At 37.3% G+C, this 22,231-nt stretch overlaps 1 protein-coding gene across 1 annotated transcript in view; it reads left to right on the forward strand.

Moving 5' to 3' along the window:
• NBAS (neuroblastoma amplified sequence) overlaps positions 1 to 22,231 on the forward strand; it is a gene marked incomplete at its 5' end in the record, with an annotated part of 556,069 nt that overhangs the window by 393,013 nt on the left and 140,825 nt on the right. Inside the window, 2 exons of the mRNA XM_006869470.1 lie at positions 5,601 to 5,851; positions 7,690 to 8,024. Coding sequence (XP_006869532.1) covers positions 5,601 to 5,851; positions 7,690 to 8,024 — 586 coding nt within the window. The remainder of the gene's footprint in view (positions 1 to 5,600; positions 5,852 to 7,689; positions 8,025 to 22,231) is intronic.

A 22,231-nucleotide genomic window follows, 5' to 3' on the forward strand; every position in this document is an offset into this window, starting at 1 on the left:
GTATTTGATTGACAGCTTTGCTGGGTAGACGATTCTTGGTTGGCAGGTTTTTTTTTTTCCTATCAGGGTTTATATATGTCTCCCCATTGCCTTCTTGCCTGTATCATTTCTGTTGAGAAGTCCAAGCTTAATCTGATTTGCTTGCCTTTGTATGTTACACTTCTCTTTTCCCTAGCTGCTTTAAGGATTCTGTCCTTATCTTTGATTTTGGAACGCTTGATTATTATATGTTGTGGTGAATGTCTTTTAGGTTCTATCCTTCCTGGGGTTCATTGAACTTCTTGAATGCTTATCTTTTCACTTTTAAGTATGTTAGGAAAATTTTCTTCCAGAAGCTCTTTAACTATCTCCTCTGTGGACTTGTGTGATTCTTCCTGTTACAGAATACCAATAATCCTTAAGTTATTCCTCTTCGTGGTGTCCAACATGATTCTTAGACCTTCTTCAGATATTTTAATCCTTTTTTGTGCTTGCTTTTCTATCTTAGTAGTGCTGAGAGATTTATCATCTAGCTCACTAGTTCTGGTATCTATCTTTTCAATTCTACTCCTTTGCCCTTGCAGTATATTGTCCATTTCTGATACTCTATTATTAATCATTTGGACCTCTTTCTGTAGGTTTTGAATTGTTTCCAATGCTGTATCTATTTTATTTGATTTTTCCTCTAGTACTTTTCTGACGTCTTCCTTATTTTCCTCAACTCCATTATATAGTGTTTTGATACATTTTCTAATCATTTTTCTGAATTCCTTCTCAGTCATTTCCAAAGACTGGCCCTCCTTCCAGTATGGAGGTTAGGTTTACTTCCATCTCATTAGCCTCAGTCACTTTATCTCGTTTTTGGACATGTGCTGATATGATTATCTGCTTCTGTTTTTTGGCATATTCAGGTATTATCTGTGGCCTAATACTTAGATGGGTGTGTAAGTTTGGTATTTTTTCTGCTTTCTGATTTCCTCTAGGTAGATGTGATCAGGATATGGGCTTTCTTTTTCACTCGTCTTCCTGAGAAATTTCAAGATGCCACTTTTGGTCGTTACGATGTAACTCAGGATTTAATTTTAGGCCTGTTTCCTTTTTAGTCTACCTTTATTGTTCTACAATCCCCATGCAGGCCTTTTTCCTAGTGTTAAACAATTCAGGGTCGGCTGTGGCCTTTTTGCGCTGCTGTTTGCTTTTAAGTGGAAACTGCCACTTTAAATTTCGGGGAGATCTGTGCACATGTATAGTAGAACCCTCTGGGGTGGCGGTGGGGTGTCCACTCATGCAGTGGACACCTAGTCCCCAGAATGGAGGTGCATAGCCAGCAAGAGACCAATGAACAGATACAAAAAAATCCAGAATGTACACACCTTTAACTCCACGGTTCTGTCAGGTGTCTGTGGCTGCTCTGATCCTCCCATCGCTTGGTCTCTCCCCAGATAGGGGCTCCCAGAGCAGCTGAGCATCTTGGATTAGGAAGCAATGGATTTCTTGCTTCTACAAATTCCCCTTGCTGTAAACCTTCCAATCTTCTAAATATTCCTTTATATGTGGTTCAGAGTTCTGACACTATCCCCTCAGCCTGCTTGGTCTGGTATTTTGTGTTATTGCTGATGGAGCTCCTCACTGAACTTCTACCCGATCCGCCATCTTGTTTGGTGTCTAGTATGATGTTCTTGATGTTATACCACAACTCTTCTGGTCTTCGATCTTTAGTGTTTAATGTATCAAATCTGTTCTTCAGATAATCTCTAAATTCAGGTGGGATGTATTCAAGGTCATATTTTGGCTCTCATGGACTTGGTTTCATTTTCTTCAGCTTCAGTTTGAATTTGCATATGAGCAATTGATGGTTTCTTCCACAATCTGCCCCTGGCCTTGTTTTGACAGATGATTTTGAGCTTTTCCATTGTCTCTTTCTGCAGATGTAGTCAGTTTGATTTCTATGTATTTCATCTGGTTAGGTCCATGTGTATAGTTGTCTCTTATGCTGTCTAAAGAAGATATTTGAAATGAACAAATCATTGATTTTGCTGAATTCTGTCACGCAATCTTCAGCACCATTTCTATCATCACCAAGGTCATATTTTCCAACTACTGATCCTTCCTCTTTGTTCCCAATGTTTGCATTCCAATCACTAGTTGTTGTTGTTGTTAATTGCCTTCGAGTTGGTTCTGCCCCGTAGTGACCCTGAACAGGGTTTCCAAGGCTGTAAATCTTTACGGGAGCAGAAAGCCTCATCTTTCTCCTGCGGAGCAGCTAGCAGTTTCGAATTGCTTACCTTGTGGTTCACAGCCAGATTTGTAACCACTACGCTACCAGAGCTCAATAAATCTTGATTGCATGTTTCATCAATTTCAGATTGAAAAAGGTGGTAGAATTCTTCTCTTTCATCCTCACTGGCTTTAGTGGTTGGTGCATGAATTTGAATAATAGTGATATTAACTGGTCTTCCCTGTAGGCGTATGGATATTTTCTTATCACAGACAGCATTATACCTCATTCATGACAGATCTGGATATGTTCTTTTTGACAATGAATGCAACATCATTCCTCTTCTATTTGTCATTCTCTGCATAATAAAACATATGGTTGTCAGATTCAAAATGGCCAATTCCAGTCCATTTCAGCTCACTAATGACCAAGATATTGATGTTTATGTGTTCCATTTCATTTCTGACAATTTCTAATTTTCCTAGGTTCATACTTAGTACATTCTATGTTCTGTTTATTAATGGGGTTAATGCTAATAATTAATTCCTTTAACATTGAGTACAACTAATGCTAGTTTCTTCCTGTACTTAAGCAATGAAATTTGAAATATGCTCTCTCTATATAAACTGCCTTATAGTTAAAACTTAAGGAGCTCTGGTAGCATAGTGGTTACGAATCGGGCTGTGAACCTCAAGGTCAGCAGTTTGAAACTACCAGCCACTCCACGCGAGAGAGATGAGGCTTTCTGCTTCTGTAAAGATTTACAGCCTCGGAAACCCTGTTCAGGGTCACTATGGGTCGGATCTAACTCCAGGGCACATTACAACAACAACAACATAGTTAAAACTTGTTTCAGGAAAAAAACACTTAAACGTTTTTTCAGGGTAACCAGTAATTTGATTAGTGAACAATGCACAGTAGTTTCATAGTATTCCTTCTTGCTCTTCTCAATGTTGGCTATTTGCAATTATTTTCTAAGCAAAGATTTCATTTCTTTTTCCAACGGGAAGGTAACAACTTCTTTCACTTGAAACTATTAAAATGGGCTATTGATTACTGGCATCTATAAAAGATCTTAGCATGTAATTTACTGAAGAACGGTTTTGGTATTTATCATGTGTCAGTAAAGATATTCTAGTATCTGTCTTGACAAGATAATTGGATACAATTGCACATCACGCAAACAGAATTGTAGGCACAAGAGAATAAGTGGGTTGGTAAGGGGGAAAGTAATGTTAAGTGAAACTATATTCAGAATCAAGTCAAACACAGATGAACTCTGTTATGATTTAGTTATTGTCCATTTTTAGATAAATCTGTCTTAAATGCCGTGTTTGTTAGAGTCATAGCAATGACATATGCAAGAATTCTTTATAATTTTCAAAAAATATATTCTGTTATTGTTCAAGACATACACAGAAAAAAAAAATATACCAATTCAACCATTTCTACCTATACATTTGAGTGACATTGATTACATGTCAGAAGATCAGCCCTTCCCACTGTCTTTGTCTGTTTTTCCTTCCCCAGTAAAGTAAACTCACTGTCCTCTAAGGTTAGAAGAACTCCCTTAAATTATTGTTGCTCAGAGAGAGATGATATCTGTGTTACAGAAAGAAATCCTGTGGTTATTATTGTGAGTGCTTGACCATTACTAATCAAAGGCAGGCTTCTTGTGTGAAGACAGTACATACTTAGAGTATGGAAAGATTTGGGTATCTGGTTTTACTTTCTCTGCACAACATCTATACATTGTTAATTTAGCATAGAACTGCCAAGCAGAGAAGGGAAAGCCTGTAGATGGCGTGCAGACAGAGAAACAAAAGATAATGAAGGTATGGCATGATCTATATGATCAAGCAGTACAGAGTCTCGTGAGAGAGACAAACAAGTAAATAAGTAGTTTTCAAGTACAAAAGTATTCAGGGTGTGCAAGTAGCTCAAAGGAGGGAATTGGACATTTTCCATAGACAGAAACATTATAAACGCTAGAATTATACTTTAATAGAAGAATGTGATTTCTCTTGTTGTGAAAGTTAGAAAGAACACTTTTTAAATGGTTTGATATTTTAACTTATAGTTGTCCTTTTTAATCTTCCTAAGTGTTATCATGTTGTTGTTATTAAGTGCAGTCAAGTCAGTTCCGACTCACAACCACACTATATAGGGTTTCTGTGGAGTGATGGGTAAAAGTGAACTACAGACCTTGCAGTTCAAAGCAACCTCACAGTCCAGTGCTTATCCTATAGTACTTCATCAGTTCTTAAAACACAGTTTGTACCTGGAGAGACTTCAAAAAGTCCATGAAAAATGGAATTAAAAAATAATGGAATGTTACACAACCTTTTTGAATCCCTCTCCTCTTAACTTTATTTTCAGAAACCAAAGCATGTGTCTTTTGGTACTCTTTGAAAGTGTTACTTTAAGTAAAAAGGGAATCATATTTCAGAGAAGTTCATTTAAAATCATATGGAATCCAACTTTTATGTGGCCAGAATTCTTACTTATTTCCCCCATGTACTTTTGGTGCCACTTCTGGTATCCATAGAAAGTGGGCATTTCTGTTAGTGTTGAGGGCTGCCTTAAAATTAGAGAATATGAAACCTGTCCTGCACAAGGCATTGGGTTTACATTGACAGGAGGTATCATTATTCTGTCGATGGAAAAGCATAAGACCAAGTATTAGCCCCTTGCAAACAACAAATGAAGCAACTAGCACTGCTATAAATTTTTCAATAGTTTCAGTGAATATTTTTATTAGATTACAAAGGTATCTATTTCAGGATGAAAACATTAAGATATTTTTTATTCAAATGACATTATATAAGTAATTCAAGTGAAAGTGTTGTTATTTATATTTTCCTGTTTTAATTGTATTTATATATGCATACGTGTAAAATTTGGGCCTATTAGATATATCAATTTAAGACTCTTGGATATAAAATTTATGTCTAAAAGTTTGTGTTAATTTCTGAGTTCCTGGCATAAGTTTGTTTAGATTTCTGTGAAGTTGTACAGATATAAAGGTTGATGTGAGTACCTGATAAATAGTGGAAGCCACACACTTTCTATCAATCAATGAAGCATCGAGAGGTCTCCCAACTGCAGTTCCTGCTGTGTGAAGTAGTGCTTACTCACAAGGTTACCTAAGACCCACAGGATGTAATGTGTATAGTACAGTGTTGTTGAGTCAATTCCTATGCATAGTGACCCTGTGTAGGGTTTCTGAGGTAAGCATTTAACACACAATTGTTTTCCTTTATATAAGCTGCAGGAGTCCTGGACGTTTATTGTCCTTGATTAGGCAGAAAGAAGGACATTTTGTATGAAAAGTTTCTTTCTTCCAAGGTTTTTTTTTTTTTTTTTTAAATTTTAACATAGGTTCTTTGTCTCTTAATTTCAGTTTGTCCACAGTAGAAATTGAAAATCGAGCCCAAGCTCTTCATCTCTTTGAAACTTTGAAGAGTGATCGTGAAGCGTTTCACAAGCACATGGTCAAATATATTTATCCTGCTATTGGTGGTTTAGATCATGAAAGACTTCTATATTATTTCACTCTTCTGGAGAGCTGTGACTGTGCAGCTTTTGGAAAACATGCCATCAAACCAGACACCCACATTCGGCTTCTGAAGAAATTTAAGGTAGTTGCAGCAGGTAAGGTAATCGTTTTCTTGCCTGGACTCATTCTTTCTATTATACTTAAGGATTCATTTTATTGTACAGAAGTTTTCTTATGCCTGTGGCTGGCATGAATCTGAAACCACAAAATTTTGAAGCTAATTGACTTTAATTATGTTTTTCAATTTCCTTACAGTTGAGGGAATTAAATACCAGAGAAATTAAGAAACTTATTAAAAGTTGAACAGTGATTTATGGTATATACTAAAATCTAAAGTTTTGGAATAGTTCTCCAAATGTTATTTTTCCTGTTGTTGTTGTTTGGTGTCATTGAATCAGTTCCTTATGCACGATGGAATGAAATACTACCAGATCTTGTGCCATCCTTGCATTTGTTACTATGTTTGAGCCAAGTGTTGCAAGTCACAGTATCAATCCATCTTGTTGAGAGTCTTCCTCTTTTTAGCTGACCCTCTACTGAGCATGATAACCATCAAAAAGAGAAAAGAAAGGAAAAAAGCCTAATGTTTTTCCTTGTTGTTGTTAAGGTCCATCGAGTCGGTGCTGACTCATAGCAACCCGCTGCACAACAAAACGAAACACTGCCCGGTCCTGGGCCAACCTCACAATTCTTGCCACACTTGAGCCCATTGCTGCTACTACTTTCACTGGGGGGCTTCCTCTTTTTCTCTGACACTCCACCTTACCAAACATGATATCCTTCTCCGGTGACTGGTCCATCCTGACAACCAGATCCTGTAATTCTACTGTAGAATGACCCATGAATATCAGAGTAGAACATTGCTCCATAGGATTTTCAGTGGCTGACTTTTTGGAAGTAGATCATTAGTCATTTCTTCCCACTTGTCTCTGGGGGACTTTAACCTTTTGGTTAGCTATTGAGTACATAACCATCTGCACTTCCCAGGACTCCCTACTGCCATTAGTTATATTTTATCTTTAAAAATGACAATACTGAGATACTTTAGCATAGGCAATTTAAAATAATTTCACTTAATTGAAGCCTGTATGTTTGGATACCTTAAAATAAGAGCCTTTGAATCTTTGGCAATTTTAGAAATTACAACAACAGAATGGTGTGTATGTATCTTTATGCTTCTAAGTAAGAAATTATATACATTAATGATTATCAAATATATATGACACTTGAATTTTATAACTTCTAAAAATTTATGTATCTTTGATATTCGTAAGAATTTTGAGAGTTTCTTTATTTCAATGTATCAGTTTTTCACTGAATAACCAAATTTAACAACAACCAACCTAGGTACTGGGCTAGATACAAAAGATAATGAGAAAGACTCTGTCCCTACTCTCAAGTAGCTTGTGACTTGGGAAGATAAATTAATAAAATTCAGTTTGGTGAATGCATGGATAGAGGAAAACATAGGTGCTGTGAGGGTTTTGGGCCTGGAGAGTCTGACAGATATTGCCATCCCCACTGTGTGAATGAGAAAACTGAAACACACAAATTGAGTGGTCTGTCTGGGATTGTACAGCCGGTTTAGGTGCAAGCTGGAACTAAAACTCTGATCGTTTAACTGACTGTGTAAACAATCTATTGTAGCTAAATTAGAGTTTTGTTGTGGTGCTGTATGATAAGCACTTGACTTGACTGCAAGATTGGCAGTTCAGACTCACCATCCGCTCCTTGGAAACTCTGTGCAGGATTGCTGTGAGTTGGAACCGACTCAATGGCACTTAACAACAACAAATAGCTAAATTACTAGATATACTTTTTTCATTCAGTCTCACAAAGGGCGATGTGTGCGTGAAAGGGCCTGTGTGTTTATGTTGGAATGAAATACTATTTCTCTCTCTCTCTCTCTTTCTTTTTTTTTCTATTCCAATAGGTCTTAATTACAAAAACCTGACCGATGAAAACATGAGTCCTCTGGAAGCATTGGAACCAGTTCTGTCAAGTCAGAATATCTTATCTATTTCCAAACTTGTTCCCAAAATCCCTGAAAAGGATGGACATATGCTTTCCCCAAGCTCTCTGTACACCATCTGGTTACAAAAGCTGTTCTGGACTGGTGACCCTCACCTCATCAAGCAAGTCCCCGAGTCCTTACCAGAGTGGCTTCATGCCTATGATGTTTGCATGAAGTACTTTGATCGACTCCACCCTGGTGACCTCATCACTGTGGTCGATGCGATTACATTTTCTCCAGAAGCTGTGACCAAGGTAATTAAAAAGATAGCATAACTTGATTCTACTCTTTAGAAGAAACGAAAACTTGTTCTTAAATTCTGTAGATTTTTTTTTTAATGAAATGAACAAATGATTACATATATTTGGTGCTTTATTATTTTTTTTTGCTAAGCATATGTATGTCTGGTGTTTTATTTTTTTTCTAAGCATTTGTTGTTGTTATGTGCCGTGGAGTCAGTTCTGACTCATAGCGACCCTGTACAGCGTTTCCAAGGCTGTAAATCTTGACGGGAGCAGAAAGCCTCATCTTTCTCCCACAGAACAGCTGGTAGTTTCGAACTGCTGACCTTGCGGTTCACAGCCCGATTCGTAACCACTACGCTACCAGAGCTCCTTTATTTGTTGTCGTTGTTGTTATGTGCTGTGGAGTTGGTTCTGACTCATAGCGACCCTGTACCAGAGCTCCTTTATAAGACAATTGAAGGATCACATAGGCTACTTGTACATCTAAATCAGACATGACTTTTCTAATCTACCCATATATTTTATCCAAGTTATGGTTCTCCTAATGTGCATTTCCACAGTAAATATACCATCCTATTCCTGATGTTTCAAGGAGGAAACCAAGGATAGTTTTTAATGGGCAAAGCATGATACATTTGTAAAGAGCATGCATTTGGAGTCTTGAAAAGCTGCCTGTGAGCTGAGGCTTCCATTTGCCAGCTCTCTGGTTTAACCTCAGGAATCTCTGTTTTAACTACTGCCTCCTTCAGGCAGAAACAGTGGCTGAGCCATCTGTGAAGTAGGTTATTATCATGCTTACTTTGTAAGTGAGGAAACTAAGGCTTAGTGAGTTAAGAAACTAACTAACTTATTTAATAATAGAGGATCCACAATTTGAACTCAACCCAACTGTATTGCATCTGAGAAGTCATGAGATAGAACAAGCAGTTAGAGTCAAGAAACTTGGAGCCTTTCTAGGAACTGTAAAGAGGAATGGGAACAGAGAACCGCAAGCAGTTTTAATCTGAGTGGGGTAGCTTGTCATAGAAATATGTCTGTAATGAGAGTAACACTGAGTCTAAATGCCACAGACCTCCCAGGAACCTGATGTTGTTAAATGCTGTTGAGTAGGTTTGGACTCAGTTACTCTTTATGGGGTTTCCAAAGAACAGCTTGTAGGTTTGAACTGCTGACCTTGTTCTCAGTCCAGTGCTGATCCTACAGTGCCACACCAGGAGTCCAGGAACCTGATAAGATATGGAAAAATGTTAAGAGTCCAACAAATAAACATTGCTTTAGAAAATCAAAGAAAAGTGGTTCAGTGGTTCAAAATCGAAGGAAGTACAGGTCCACCTGCTATCTAAAAGTAGAGCATTCCTATGAAACCTTTATAATTTGAAATGGCATAAAGCAAAGACACAATTACCATAAATTTATATGGTAAAATTTTTTAGCATATCGAGACCCAAAAGATAACCTACTTAATCATACCAAACGATACAGAAAATCTAAACTAACAGTAGCATATAGTGTTCAGAGGCATAGTTCAAAGCTCTTATGACATGATGCTTAGATCCTGAGTGTAGTTCCTAGGGTAGATGCTTAGTGATGCACCGTTCCTGCTTGAGGTATACCCCACCTCTTTTAGGACTTCTTGCAGAACAAATGTTGAAGGATAGTTTTGCTTTTCACCTTTTTGCATGAATTCAGTAATGATCTACAGAGCTCTTTTGACTAACAAAAGCAGTTACTAATGTAGGTCTTTCATAAAAGCAAAGTGACATTGAGTGAACTCTTGAAAAGTAGGGGATAATTGTATTGACACTTGGGGAAAGGTCCTGAATGAACGAGATAAAACAAATCCTAGAGTTTTAAATCTACAGAGATTGCTCAAGCCCTGAAACATGTAAGGCGGCTGAAGGGTCTTGAGAAATAAATGGACCAGCACTTAAGATAGAGGAGCCTTCAGTCTAAGGCCATCTTCCCTCTTTGGACCTAGCTATGCTTAAAATATGTTTATGTGAGGGTAGGAACTGAGTCTTGGCCTCCAGCCAAGAATGTCTTTATTGTGAGCATTGAAAGACAGTTCTATACTTTCCAACAATTATTCATCTGCACTTAACTCTAAGAGTAGGGTATAGGGTTTACTCAAGAATTTTAGTTGCTACCATATTTTAAATCACATGGTTTTAAAATTATATCACATTCCCATCACCTTGGTTTCTTTATCATCTACCTCGAGGATGGTTCACTAACCTGAAAATATATGGAACAGTTATGTGTGCAATGTGTTGTATACATGTATGTTTTTTTCTCCTGAGGAAGAGATGCATGTTGAGCCAGTAAAATTTAGTTAATTAAAGCATTGCTTTTTCATAACTGAAATGACATAAACTTAAATATTTTTGTTAAGTGCTGTCCAGTTGGTTTCTACTCAGTGACCCTGAATAGGGTTTCCAAGGTGGCTGGTGAGTTTGAACCACCAACTTTGTGGTTCAAGCCTATCTTGCAGTCTAGTGTTTATCCTATAATTTATAATAAAATAACATCTAAGTTTAAGTGTGGTCCTGTAGGATCAGCACTGGACTGTAAACCACAAAGTCAGTGGTTTAAACCCACCAGCTGCTCCTTGGAAACCCTATACGTGGTCTCTATGAGTTGGAAACAACTCAATGGCACGTAACAACAACAACAGCAATCTCAACAGGTGGTTTCTACCTAGGTAACTGAGGTGAAAGATACATTTAAAATTCATTTTATATATTTATCCTAGCTTTCCTATTTTTCCTCATGTTACTAATTGGCAAGCTCCTAAATTTTCATTTAAAGAGGGAAATTTAAAGTTTGGTTAACCTGCATCTTTGGATTCACAGGACACTATCCTATAGAGAATATAAAACTGAAATTGAAATACAACCCTCACATGTCAGAGGACATATTTGTAAAAGGAAATACAGCTGCATTTGCCCAAATTTGTAAAACACCAGATGTTCCCACAGCTTGTACACTATGCTAAAAATGTAAAATAAGTGTGTACTTTTCATCCACAGTGTGCAGTTTTCAAATGTGTACCCACATTTAATTTAGAACCAAACTTTTAGAAAGAACATGTTAGTGAATTATAGAACTGCGTGAGAGGAATAAACAATTGTTCACATTTTAGAATGCAGGAAAGAATATTCCCAAAATTTGTATTTAGTACCTAACCCATGATAAAATCTCCTTACCCTCAAGCATTCAGTTGCCATTACCAGATTTTTAAGGAATTCTAAGGAAAGTATTCACAAGATTTTATGACATACAGACAGAGTATGAATTTGCACAGAATTTGAGGTGTTAAGATTATAGAAGGGAAAATTATATAAACATTTATAGTAAATTTGCTCCTAATCAAATTGTTAACTTCAGCTGAATCAAGCTTATGCTTTCCCTTTGCTTTTCGAATTCAGCAATTTTTTTTTTCTGAATGAGACAGAGAGGAAATTGGTGGGTGAAAATGTAGGAAATGATAAAAAGAAGCTGAAAGTCAGATGAAAGTTTTTTGGTTAGTTCAAACATATATGGTTGCATAAGCGGGGAGCAGTTACGTAATGACACCTTTCATGTTTTATAGATCCTACTCACTTTCAATCACTGGTATAGCTCCATGGGAAGTATACCTCTCACTTTATATAATGCTGTCTGCAATTTGTCAGTATACTTAAAAAACCCAGGTAATAATAGGATTAGAAGAGGTGTTAGAGCCTTCTTGCTCAGTGCTTCTTGACATGAGCTCATATAGGTAGCTGGTACACTTTATGATTCATGAATCGATGTAAAGATATAATATGGATTCCAGATTGAATCAAAAAGTGTTGAGGCATTTTATATGTGCCATATGTAGTATTTGTTGTTATATTAGACATCAAGATATAAAAGACATACAATGAAGTTGTCTTTATTTGCAGTAAAATCATTTTTTAAATTACTGTAAATGAGAACTGCACGCGTCATGAAATTGGAAATTCTTTGAGGGAAGAAATAGGGCCATTTATGTCTAAATCCTCAGTTCTTACCACATTATAAAGTTGTTGCTCTTAGGTGGCGTCTAGTTGGCTCTGACTTTAGCAACTCTGTCCATAGCAGACTGAAACACTGCCAGATCCTGCCACCATCCTCACAATTATTGTGACACGTAAGCTCATTGTTCTGCCATTGTCCCGGTCCATCTCACTGGGGGTCTTCCTCTCTTTCTCTGACCTTCCACTTTACCAAGAACGATGTCCTTCTCCAGGACTGGTCCCTCCTGATAATATGTCTCAAGTATGAGGGACAAAGTCTCACCATCCTGACCTCTAAGGAATAGTCTGGCTGTACTTCTTCCAACACATTTGTTGGTTCTTCTGTCAGTCCATGGTACTTTTAATATTCTTCTCTAACACCGCAACTCAAATTCATCAGTTCTTCTAAGGTCTTCTTTATTCATTATCCAACTTTCTCATTCATCTGAGGCAATTGAAACTGCCATGGCTTGGTCAGGCTTACCTTAAATCTCAAACTGGTATTTTTGCTTTGAACCACTTTAAGGGTCTTGTGCAGCAGATTTGCCTAACCCATTACGGCCTTTGGTTTCTTGCTAATGCTTCTGTGCGTGTTGATTGAAGATCCAAGCAAAATGAAGTGTTTGACAACTTCAATCTTTTCTCCATTTATCATGATGTTATTTATTGGTCCAGTGGTGAGCATTTTTGTTTTATTTACTTTGAAGTGTAATCTATACTGAAGGCCATGGCCTTTAATCTTCATCAGTAAGTATTTTAAGTCCTTTTCACTATCAGCAAGCAAAGATGTATCATCTGCTTATTGTAGGTTGTTAATGAGCTTTCCTCCAATCCTGATGCTTTGTTCTTCATCATATAATCCAGTTTCTTGAATTATTTGTGCAGCCTACAGATTGAATAAATATGGTGAAAGAATCCAACCCCTGGCACATATCTTTCCTGAATTAAAATCATTCAGTGTTCACTTGTGCTGTTTGAATAACTGTCTTTTGGTCAATGTACAGGTTTCTCATGAGCACAGTAAAGTATTTTGGGACACACATTATGAAGTAAATACTCTTTAAGTAATTGTTTAAATAATTATTATCATAGATTACAGGTTTTCAAACTTTTTTACTTCTGGTAGTGTAGTGATTACAAGTTGGGCTGCTAACCCTAAGGTTAGCAGTTCGAAACTAGCAGCCTTTCTGCAGGAGAAAGATGAGGCTTTCTGCTCTTGTAAAGATTTACAGCCTCAGAAACCCTATTAAGGGTCTCTATGAGTTGGAACTGACTCCACGGCACACCACAGCCACCACCACCATTCAATGTGTATGTTGTGCAGATAATCATAAAATCTAGATTATATGAAGAAGAACATGACATCAGGATCAAAGAAAGACTCATTAACAACCCACAGATACCACAGCTTGCTTGCTGGAAGCAAGAAAGACTTGAAATACTTACTGATGAAGATCAAAGACTACAGACTTCAGGAAATTAAAATCCTCAAAATTGGACCAATAAATGATGTCATGATAAATAGAGAAAAGATTGAAATTGTCAAAGACTACATTTTGCCTGGATCCTCAGTTAACATTCATAGAAGCAGCAGACACAAAATCAAATGATTTATTTTATTAGGCAAATCTGTTGTAAAAGACCTCTTTAAAGTGATAAAAAGCAAAGATGTCACACTGAGGACAATGGTGTGCCTTACTCAAACTATGGTATTTTCAGTCATCTCAGATGTATATGAGAGTTGGACAGCTTATAAGGAGTACTGTAGAAGGCTTGATTCATTTGATTTCTGATGTTAGAGAAATAATTGAAAGTACCATCGGTTGGCAGAATATAAATGTCTTGGAACAAGTACAGATGGAATACTCCTTGCACTTTGTACATGCTGTTAGGAGCGACCAGTCCCTGGAGAAGGACATCATATTTGGTAAAGTTAATAAAAAAGAGGAAAACCCCCAACAAGATGTATTGACACAGGAGCAGCAACAATGGGCTCAAACACAACAATTGTGAGGATGGTGCAGGATAACAAAATCTTACATTTTGTTGTGCATAAGGTTGCTGGGAATCAGAACCAAGTCCACAGCTTCTAGCAACAGCAACAATCTATTGGTAATTGTTATATCAGAAATTAAAATGAAGAAATTATAAATTATTTATTAGTTTAGAAATATCAGTAGATCCAGCAGAGGTTGAAAAGAATAGCATAGTTGATAGTGTGTGTGTGGAGGGGGGGGGGGGGTGTCTGTATTTCCAAAATAACAAAAAAGTAAAAAGAATGGCATTGTTTAGTTTTACATGTCTGTCTTAGTAAAACATAGCTGACTTCTCGTGTTTACTTCTGCAATCTGGTATTGTTTTTCTTGGAGTAAGTGAAGAAAATCCAGCTTCACCCAGTTCTGAATTTGTTAAGTGGGCAATCTTATTTTAATGCTGCTTTCAAGAAGTTTGGGGTATTTTTCTTAGATACTATACCAAAAACTCAACAAGTGGTAGATTCTTAAAGACTAGGAACATTGATTTTATTAAAGAATATATAAGTTAGTTGGAAAATACGGGTTTGTTGAGTTTCCCATGCCTTCCAAATCTTGTTAGTTCTCACTAGATATTGTCAAAAATATCACATGCGTTACACTGAGAAAATAAGTTGTTAGATAAATGTTTAGGTATTAGGAAGCTGTACAGTGGTACAAGTTTTTAAATTAAAATTTTTCCTGAACACTTGAATTTTATCATTAACATCAAATATTTGCTCAAAAATGGCAACAAACCATCCCTCTCACAACACTCTCTACTTAACTGGGTTTTATAATTCATTGCAATGGCCATACAGAACTCAGAGACAATACTCACAGTTACAAAGTTTCTTGAGGAAGTCAATATGCTACAAACCAGGATCAGAAATGCTCAGGGCACAGTCATTCTAGGCAGGATAGCTTCTCTCTCTCAGTGGTTATCATTGTTACAAAGCTGCTTTAGGGATGCCGATAAATGCCCACAGTACACACCACTTCACTGTATGCCTTAGACTGAAGGTATTTTTCTCTAGTTACATGGGTCAGCAAACTTACTCCTCCCCAATTAAGTTCCTGTAGGCACATTACTTCGCAAGCAAACCTCCTGCCCGATGTCACTCAGCTTTTCTTGCTTCATGGATTGGGAAGTCCTCTGTATCTCTGTCCCATGCTCTGGTTCTTGGTTCTGTTCCTGCTGCTCCTTGGCCACTCCTCTGGTGTCGCAGCTTTCTGTCCCTGGGTCAAGGAGGTTCAGTGCACAGAGATCCTGTCATTCCAAGCACCCGCTCACTCCTGCTCTTCTTTGATGGTGGTAATATCCTCACTCCTGTTTTTGAGGCAGCTCACTTTATATCTAGGGTATTCGTATAAGTTTTTACCATCACAATTACCCCTGTTTAATCACTCACAAATGAATCATATCCTATCAGTATCTTCTCCCATCTTCTCTCACCCAGACCTAATGGGACAGAAACATTGTTTGGTGAGAGTTACAAAGACTATGAGTATTGTTGTTGTTAAGTGCTGTCGAGTTGGTTCTGACCCATAGAGACCCTGTACAGGGTTTCTGAAGAGCAGCTGGTGAGCTTGAATTTCTGACCTTGCAATTCAAGTGGCTCTGCAGTCTGACGCATTAACCCACAGAGCCACACCAGGACTCCAGACTATGGGCAGAAGAACCATATAAAATAACTCACCACACTGTCATTTGGACTTGTTTTCATTGAATCAATAGACTCATGTTGTTCACTTTGGAGGAGATCTCTGCCAAATATCCAAGTCTGAATATCACTTGTTCTATCAAGAAAAATAGTGTTGCATACAAAAATCAGCTACTTCAGCTCACAACTCAAATAATTTCTCAAATGTTTGATCCTTATCATAAGTACCTTAGTTTGTAGCAAAGTGCTTTATGTGTACTTCTTGTTTCCTCCCAGATATATTAAAATCATGAACTCATGGGTGAGATAGACTAAATTGATATTGCTTATGAAGAACATGAGGTTGAAATGATGATGAAAAATGCAATGACTTAGTACAGTTGTTGCCACTCCCTTCTTTTATGTGGAGGCCCAAGTTATTTTACGAACAGTTGCTTTTTCAACATCATTACAAACACAGTTGAAAAACAAAATAACGTTTTAGTGTTATTATAAAAAATTTAGGGACTTTTGGCAAAATGGTATACTAGGCAGAGACTCACTATACAGACCCTTTATAACAAAGATACAAGACACAAAATCAGACAGACACTGATGAAAATTCTGGCACCCTGAATTTGAAAAGAAAGGTTAGAGAGGAGGATGGAATCATTGCTGCGGGGAGAGGCTGAGCAGGGACATTGTCAGAGGTAGACCAACTGGTGATCGGCTGGCCAAACATGGCTCAACCAAGTTGTGAGTAACTTTGATCACAAATGGAGGCCTGGCAGAGCAGATTCAGTTAGGTGACAGAAAAGATGTGATTTCTGCTTTTTCACCACGCTCCCGTGATGACCAGAAGTGTGGCTAGCTCCCACCCGCATCCACTCCCAACACAGACCCGGCTCTCCAGTTCAAAGCTTCATGGTTGAGCATAACTTGGGAGCTGGCTGTGTCACTTTGGTATGCCATTTTGGTTCCTGAATTCAGGTGGGCTAAGCTCTAGACCTATAAAATATAGAGAGTCACCAGACCAACATTTAACCAGTAACCCTGCTTCCAGCTTCCCTGTGGTATAACGGACACTAAAACCAGCTTCATCAAAGGCTCCCATGAACTATTTCTGGACTGAATGCCCCAAACACAGATAACACTGAGACCAATAGGAGCTCCATCTAGGGCCAGGAACTCTGTTATCACATCCCTTCCACAACCACCTTGTAAGTTCCTTGAATTGCAGTAGTCTCCCAGAGATTTCTCCCCTCTGGGTCCAACAACTGCACTGTTTGTTTTTACAAACACAGTGTCCTTGAGATAACAAGACAATTTTAGTTCAGAAGAAGAAATTAAAGAAACTCATACAAATGAGCAAGATGCAGAGCTAAAAGACGTTTCTGGGGAAGAAAAGGTAATAGATCTAACTGAAAAAAATTTTTTTCAAAAGCATGATAATTAGGTGCCTTTAAAGGGTCAGTAAAAAGATGAAAGAAAACAAGGAGAACACAATAAAAACTAAATGCAAAATTTGAGACAATACAAAATCTGCAATCAGAAATCTAGAAGATTAATACATGAACAGGGCAAAGGAGTCAGTGTGAAGCAATGGAAGGCCAAATTAGTGAACTTAAAGATAAATCTCTCAATACTGGTATGCTAGAACATAAAAAGAGATGACTTATGTAAAACTCTGAAAGAAATTGCCAACTAAAAATCATATACCCAGAATACTTGGCCATCAAAGTTTGTTTTTGTTGTCGTTAAGTGCCATTGAGACAATATTAGCACATTTCCCGATAAACAGAAATTAAAGGAATTTGTAATGACCAGATCAACTTTGCAAAAAATGTTCATGGGTGTTTTTTGGACTGAAAACCAATAATAGTAGACAACAAACAGATTACCATTCATGACAACACCATCCAGAACTCAATTCAGGTATAGAAGTATTTAAAGTGAAACAAACCTACAAGACTGTGAAAATAGGGAAGCAGAGCTATCAATGTATAATGAAGTCAACTACAAAGTAAAAAGAGGGAGTAGTATATATACAGAACTTCCAAATAGCAAGGAAATCAAGTAGATTTGCAAGATCAAACAGATTGTTTTTATCAGGGGAAAATGAATAAATTACAGGGTAGCCTCAAAGAAAAATGATAGACCTGCACATCAAAGTGAAAAAAAAAGGGCAAATCAGAAAGATTTAGTAAACATTCACACAAAAGTTAAAATAACAAGAAAACCCATAAACAAAATGGACTCAGCATAGAAAATTATGTGAACAAAGAATCTAGCAACACCACAAAAAGCATACCTATTGATAATTGTACTGAATGTAAATGGATTAAATGTGCCTATCAAATGATACAAAGAGAAGAATGGGTAAGAAAACAGGATCTTTTAATATGCTGTGTACAAGCGAGGTATCAAAAAGATAGGGACAAGCTAAATGCCCATCATCATAAGAATGGTTAAACAAACTTTGGTACATACACACAATGGAATTGTACAAAACGTTGAAGAATAGCGATGAATCTGTGAAACACCTCATATCATAGTTGAACCTGGAGGGAATTAAGCTGAGTGAAATTAGTCAGATATAAAAGGACAAACATTATATGAGACCAATACTGTAAAAAATGTGTAAAGCTTTTCTTGATAAAAGAAACCATTGATGAGGGCTGGGCATTGGGGGAGGGAAAATTATTCATAGGCTAGAGGGTAACCACATGTTTACATGGGTGGCAGGGTTGGCAATATACAACAAGAGGGAGGTTAGCCGAGGTAAGATGAAGGTAGTGGGAGGCACAGGGAGGAATGCAATAGTTAAAGTGAAAAGAGGTAAATGCGGTTAACTATTGGTACATGAAGAGGAGATTGCAACCATTGTAATGAATGAAGCAAAACAAAGTGTATAGTTTGTTGAATGTAAAACTGATGATCTGCTCTATAAGTCTTCACTCAAGCCCAATAAATTTTTTTTAAGAAAGAAAACTATTTGGATCGCTGACATAGATCATTATTTCCAAAATCACACCCAACTTTAAAATTCAGTGAAAGATTAATTCAACTTCCAAAGTAATTCTTATACAAATGAGAATAATAGAGATATACTTTTGATAGTCAGTTTGAACTGCCGACCTTGCAAGGTCGCGGTTCAAACTAACCAGCTGCTTCTTGGAAACTCTATACAGGGTTGCTGTGAGGTGGAACCAACTTAACTACAAAAACAACTTTTGATACATGTGCAAAGAGTTTCCTTAAAATACCAGCTTCTTATAAGATTTCTGGATACAGAAGTGTTCTAAGTAATTAGAAAATGTAAACTGTAATGTACTCATGTTAATGTCATTATACCACATTTTGAATTTATGAACTGTGCAGTATATTTTATCTTTTCTATAAATTTTAGTCTATATCCTTTAAAAAATTAATATGACCATTTTTTAATGTTAAACTAGCTTAACAGGAAGTGCTATGTGCGAAAAGCGTAAGAAAGGAGAAGCAGCTTGGAGCAAGGGTGCAGTTTCCAATGGACATCCTTTAAACCTTGTATCTTCAACTGTTCACCAGTCAAGATATCAAATCAGCATGGAGTGACCTTCCTAGGGTTTATGCATAATAGAGCTTGAGAGTGATGACTGATTCATAATTCCTCCCCCCCATTACTCACTCTTGGAATTCAGTAAGACAGAAATATTAGCAGTAAATATATTATCGATAAATATTGTTGGAAGAGTTGGAATATGAGAATTTGGCCTAGATCTATCTATAGCTAAATGGACTCACTTGTTTGACATGACTATTTACTAATTCTCTAAAGCTGCCAAGAATGAATGCATTACTGTGGACAGGCATGCTGCTCTCAGGATGGAGTTTTGATGTTTCCACTTTATTGGCCCATTTTACTACCTACTTGTCTTGTGATGTAGCCTCCCAAGCCTGGTAGTGTGCAATTCTGCTTTCATATGGGAAAGCTTGAAATGGGACATAAAGACATGTTCTTGTGGCTCACTATCCCCTAGGCTAAAAAGTTGTTCTCTGCTCTATTTCCCATCTCAAATTTTACCCAACTGGACTGATGATTAAAATTCATCAGAAGTCACACAATGAGTTTAAATGAGAGTAGAAAATATGCCAAATTGTACAAGTTAGCAATTGAAAAATGCCTCTAATTTAAATTTCCATTGTTAAATTCTCAGGGAGAAATAAAATTCTCTTACTCTTTAATACTTCAGGTTTAAAATAATCAAAATCCAAATTAATACATTTAAAGAAAGTCAGGTGCATAGGTTATTTTTCCTGGTTTCTGCTCTCTGTCTTACCCAGAGAGGTTTCCCATAGTGTCTGAGTTGAGACTGATGCCTTCATCTGAATAAGGCCTCTTTCACTTGAGGAAGATCTCTGCTTCAGCAAATCTGAAGTTAAATTAATCCCATTCAAGTTTTTCATGTGTCTCAGTATTAATAAATATATGAGTATATAGAAAGAAATGAGTGATTAAATGTTTATTAAATGACTTGTATGTTCCGAATGTTTTTGTTAATACCTGATAATGATTATTGGGAGGATCTTGAAATGTGCAATGTATACTACTCTCATCTAACCTTCAGTTAGCCTGCAGGTGTTATTATAGTTGTAAACATTGTCCTTTAGTTCCTGTACTTGAGTGTCTTTGTTTTTAAGGAATGTCCCTCTTCTCTTTTCCAAGGTGAGGGTTTAGTTTGATAAGCACATCCTATCTTGACAAAAATGCAAAAAGCAAGAAGCTTAGGAGATAAGAATAGAAGGGCAAATCTTAAAGGGAATTGTTTTTCCCCACTATGACTGTCAAAGACACAGAATAAATGGGAGCAGATAGAGTACTTGAAGAGTAAAGAACAAAAATTTTGTAATGTGACATAATTTTCTCATAAATAAATAAAATTTAGATAATCCTGAGAAAAACGACCTTCTTCCACAAGACTTGAAAGATGAGGATGACTTACAAATTTCACATGTATTGTAAAGTTGATTGTCCTACTTGTTTTTTTATATTTGTTAAGAGTAAAAAGTTTCTAAGTTCCTTTGGAAGCTGATCTGATTTTCCAGTTTGTCTTAGGCTCTTCCTTGATTTCAGCTATGCCTCGCTGGTTTATTTGTTTATTTATTAAGCAAATATTGATTGATTGCTAGGGAATGTGAGAAAGATGAGGCTTTCTGCTTCTGCAAAGATTCTTAAAGCCCCAGAAACCCTATATAGGGTTTGAACCAACTTGATGGCACCCAACAACAGCAAGGAAAGTTGATGATGGTTCTGTGCTGTAGAGTCAGTTTCAATTTGTAGTAACCTTGTCTAGGGTTTCCAAGGCTGTAAATCTTGATTGGAGCAGAAAGCCACATCTTTTTTCCAGCGAAGTCACTGGTAGATTCAAACTGCTAGTGCTGCAGTTCTTCCTGAGTGCTAGAGTAGGCAGCTGCTAACCACAAAATCAGAGGTTCAAATCTACCAGCTGCTCCTTGGGAACCCTGTGCAGGGTCACTGTGAATTGGAACCTACTTGAGGCACTTTACTTAACAGCAAGGAAGCTAACTAAGATGTTGTTGTTGTTAAGTGCCGTCGAGTCGTTTCCAACCTGTAGCAAACCTGTATAGGATTTCCGAGGAGCTGATGGTGAGTGTGAACTGCCAACCTTGTTGTTCAAACTGACTTTGCAGTGCAGCCCATTAACCCACAGCGCCACTTAAGATATCTACTGATATCTTAACCCATGTGTAATCCTCCCCCTCACAGTTTGGGCTGGACTTTCTCATTTGTTTCTAATAAATACAGTGTAGCAGAGGTGAGGGGATGCCACTTGGAAAAGACTGAACTGTTGTTATTATGTGCTGTCCAGTTGATTGTGACTTACAAGAGAAAATGAAACTGGCTTCTGTCTTGTGTGTTCTCAGAAGTTACTTTCTTTTGGTTTATTCACTTAAGGGAATGCTGTTGCCCCATATTGTGAAGCAGCCTGTAAAGACCATATGGTGTAGAACTGACGCCTGCTAATAACCATGTGAATACGTTTGAGAGTGGATCTCTTTCCCATGTAAAACAAACCTATCAGGCTGGCAGATGAAAGGATAATCTTGGCCAAAAGTTTGACTGCAACCTTAAGAGAAAGCTACTTCAAAGGCACCTAGTTAATCCACACTCAGATTCATGATTAGCAGAAACTGTGGGATGAAAAATGTTAATTTTTACATTTGGGTAATTTGTCGTATGGAATCTTGTTGTGGCGCTGTGGATTAATTCTCTGGACTGCAAGGTCGATTTGAACCACAAGGTCAGTAGTTTAAGCTCACCAGCCACTCCTCAGAATCCCTATATCACATTACTATGAATCAGAACTGACTCAACAATACTGAACAACAATAACAACAATTTGTTATACAATAGTGGTAAACCATACCAGTGCCTGCTATGACAGGAATTGTTCTCACTGCTAGGTTTATAGCACTAAACTGAATAGACAAATATCTTTGACTCAGGGAAAATACAATAGGCAGTTGTGGAAGCTAGA

Source organism: Chrysochloris asiatica, unplaced genomic scaffold (genome assembly GCF_000296735.1).
Source record: "Chrysochloris asiatica unplaced genomic scaffold, ChrAsi1.0 scaffold00131, whole genome shotgun sequence".
In the NCBI taxonomy this organism is placed as follows: domain Eukaryota; kingdom Metazoa; phylum Chordata; class Mammalia; order Afrosoricida; family Chrysochloridae; genus Chrysochloris; species Chrysochloris asiatica.